The sequence below is a fragment of the Zootoca vivipara genome, chromosome 15 (genome assembly GCF_965207765.1).
Source record: "Zootoca vivipara chromosome 15, rZooViv2.hap1.1, whole genome shotgun sequence".
NCBI classification, from domain to species: Eukaryota; Metazoa; Chordata; class Lepidosauria; order Squamata; family Lacertidae; genus Zootoca; species Zootoca vivipara.
This window is the reverse complement of record NC_142598.1, coordinates 37,489,104-37,490,707: the sequence shown is the minus strand read 5'-3', so window position 1 is coordinate 37,490,707 and position 1,604 is coordinate 37,489,104. Positions and strand designations below refer to the sequence as shown.

Below are 1,604 nucleotides of genomic sequence, written 5' to 3'. Positions count from 1 at the left end.
TACGTTACAATTTCGAATTGATAATAGAGGAGAGAAAAAAATAGAAAGAAAATATATATATTAATAAATAAACAAAGGGAGAAATAGATTAATTTGCAATTGATTAAAATAATCAGGGGAGGGAATTGGGGAAAAGGCAAATGGGAATATTAAGTAAGCTTAGTTCACAATAGTCCTTCAGTTAGCAGCAGGGGAAATTATGTAACAATTTGCGTTCTTTCTTTACTTTTGTAATTCCCCCTCTTCTTCCTCTTCGGCCTTCTCCTCCCCCTCCCCTTCCTCCTCCTCTCCCCTATCGTACTCCCCTTCAGACAGTTCCTGGTTCAGCTCCTGATCTTCATCGGATAAATTCATATCGTCTTCTTGTTCTTCCTCCGGTTCTGCTTTTTTCTCTTTAGCCCTCATTCTGTTCCCGCCCAGCTGGTTTGCGTAAGTCCTCCAAAATCTTTCCGCATCAGCCAAAGTTTCAAATCTTCTTCTCCTGCCTTTGTAGGTGAAGCTTAATCCTTGATGATATTCCCAGCGAAAGAAAATTTTTCTCTCTTTCAGGGCTTTGGTCAAGAAGTGATAGTCTTTTCTTTTGTGAAGAAATCTTGGTGGAATTTCTTTCATTATGAAGATTGTTGTCCCATCTATTTTAAGTTTTTTCTTGCTTTTGGTCTGTAGCATTTTATCTTTTATCCATCTAGACTTGAAGGTGACCAAGCAGTCTCCTGGCCAATTGTTTATTTTCGCTTTCTTAGAGTTGACACGAAATACTCTTTCAATACTCGCTTCCACCTCCTCTTCTTCTAATTCTAGCCATTTCGCCAGTTCTTGTACAATTTTCTCCCCTATATTTTCATTTGGGTTCTCTGGAATATTTCTCAGTCTCAACGTTTTCTCCCTAATCTGCATTTGGATCAGGGCGAGGGCATCATGCGCTGCCTCTTGCATCAGCTTTTGCTCCTCCAAGTCTTTCTTAACTTCATCTAATTCCCTCCTTAAGTCTTTCTTTTCTTTAATCAATTTTTTGATGTTGTTTTCCATTGCTTGGTATTTAGTATTAATATCCTTCTTAAATTTTTCAAGTTCTAGATCTTTTTCTTCCACCTTTTTTATATGCTCCTTGACTTCCTGAAGTTCCTGCCTGTCCACCTCAGCATTTCCTTCCAGTTTTACAACTTTTTCTTCCACTCCTTTGAGCCTTTCATTCATTTCCTTCTTAATTCCTGCAATGTCTTGTCTTAATTCCTGCTTGAAATCTACAATGTCGTTTTTTAGGCTCAAAATGAGCTCTTTCAAGTCCAGTTCATGATCAGCTATAGATGTTCTTCTTTGTTGCGCTGTTCCTGTTCCTGTTCCTGTTCTTTTCCTCTCTGTCTTTTCCATTTTAGATGGCTTTTATACTCTCAGGTTTAAACTTCTGCTTCTTCTTTTTTTTTCTGGCAGGTTATATGCAATTGCTCTTGTTGGCGCTAGTTGTCGCTGTTCGCTATTCAATTCTATGGAGGGGTATCCTCTTTGTTTGTCTCTCCTTGTTCGCTGTTTCTTTGCAGTTCCGGCTTCACCAGGCAAGCGTTTTTTGCTTAATCATTCCCTGTGTTCGCCATTTTTTCTGGCGA

At 38.8% G+C, this 1,604-nt stretch overlaps 1 protein-coding gene across 1 annotated transcript; it reads right to left on the bottom strand.

The window, feature by feature from the left end:
• Positions 1 to 222: 222 nt before the first annotated feature.
• Positions 223 to 1,371, bottom strand: LOC148683448 (uncharacterized). Its single transcript, XM_088658949.1, has one exon. It carries the CDS (start codon positions 1,369 to 1,371, stop codon positions 223 to 225), a length of 1,149 nt encoding a protein of 382 aa, XP_088515075.1.
• Between the last annotated feature and the right edge of the window lie 233 nt (positions 1,372 to 1,604).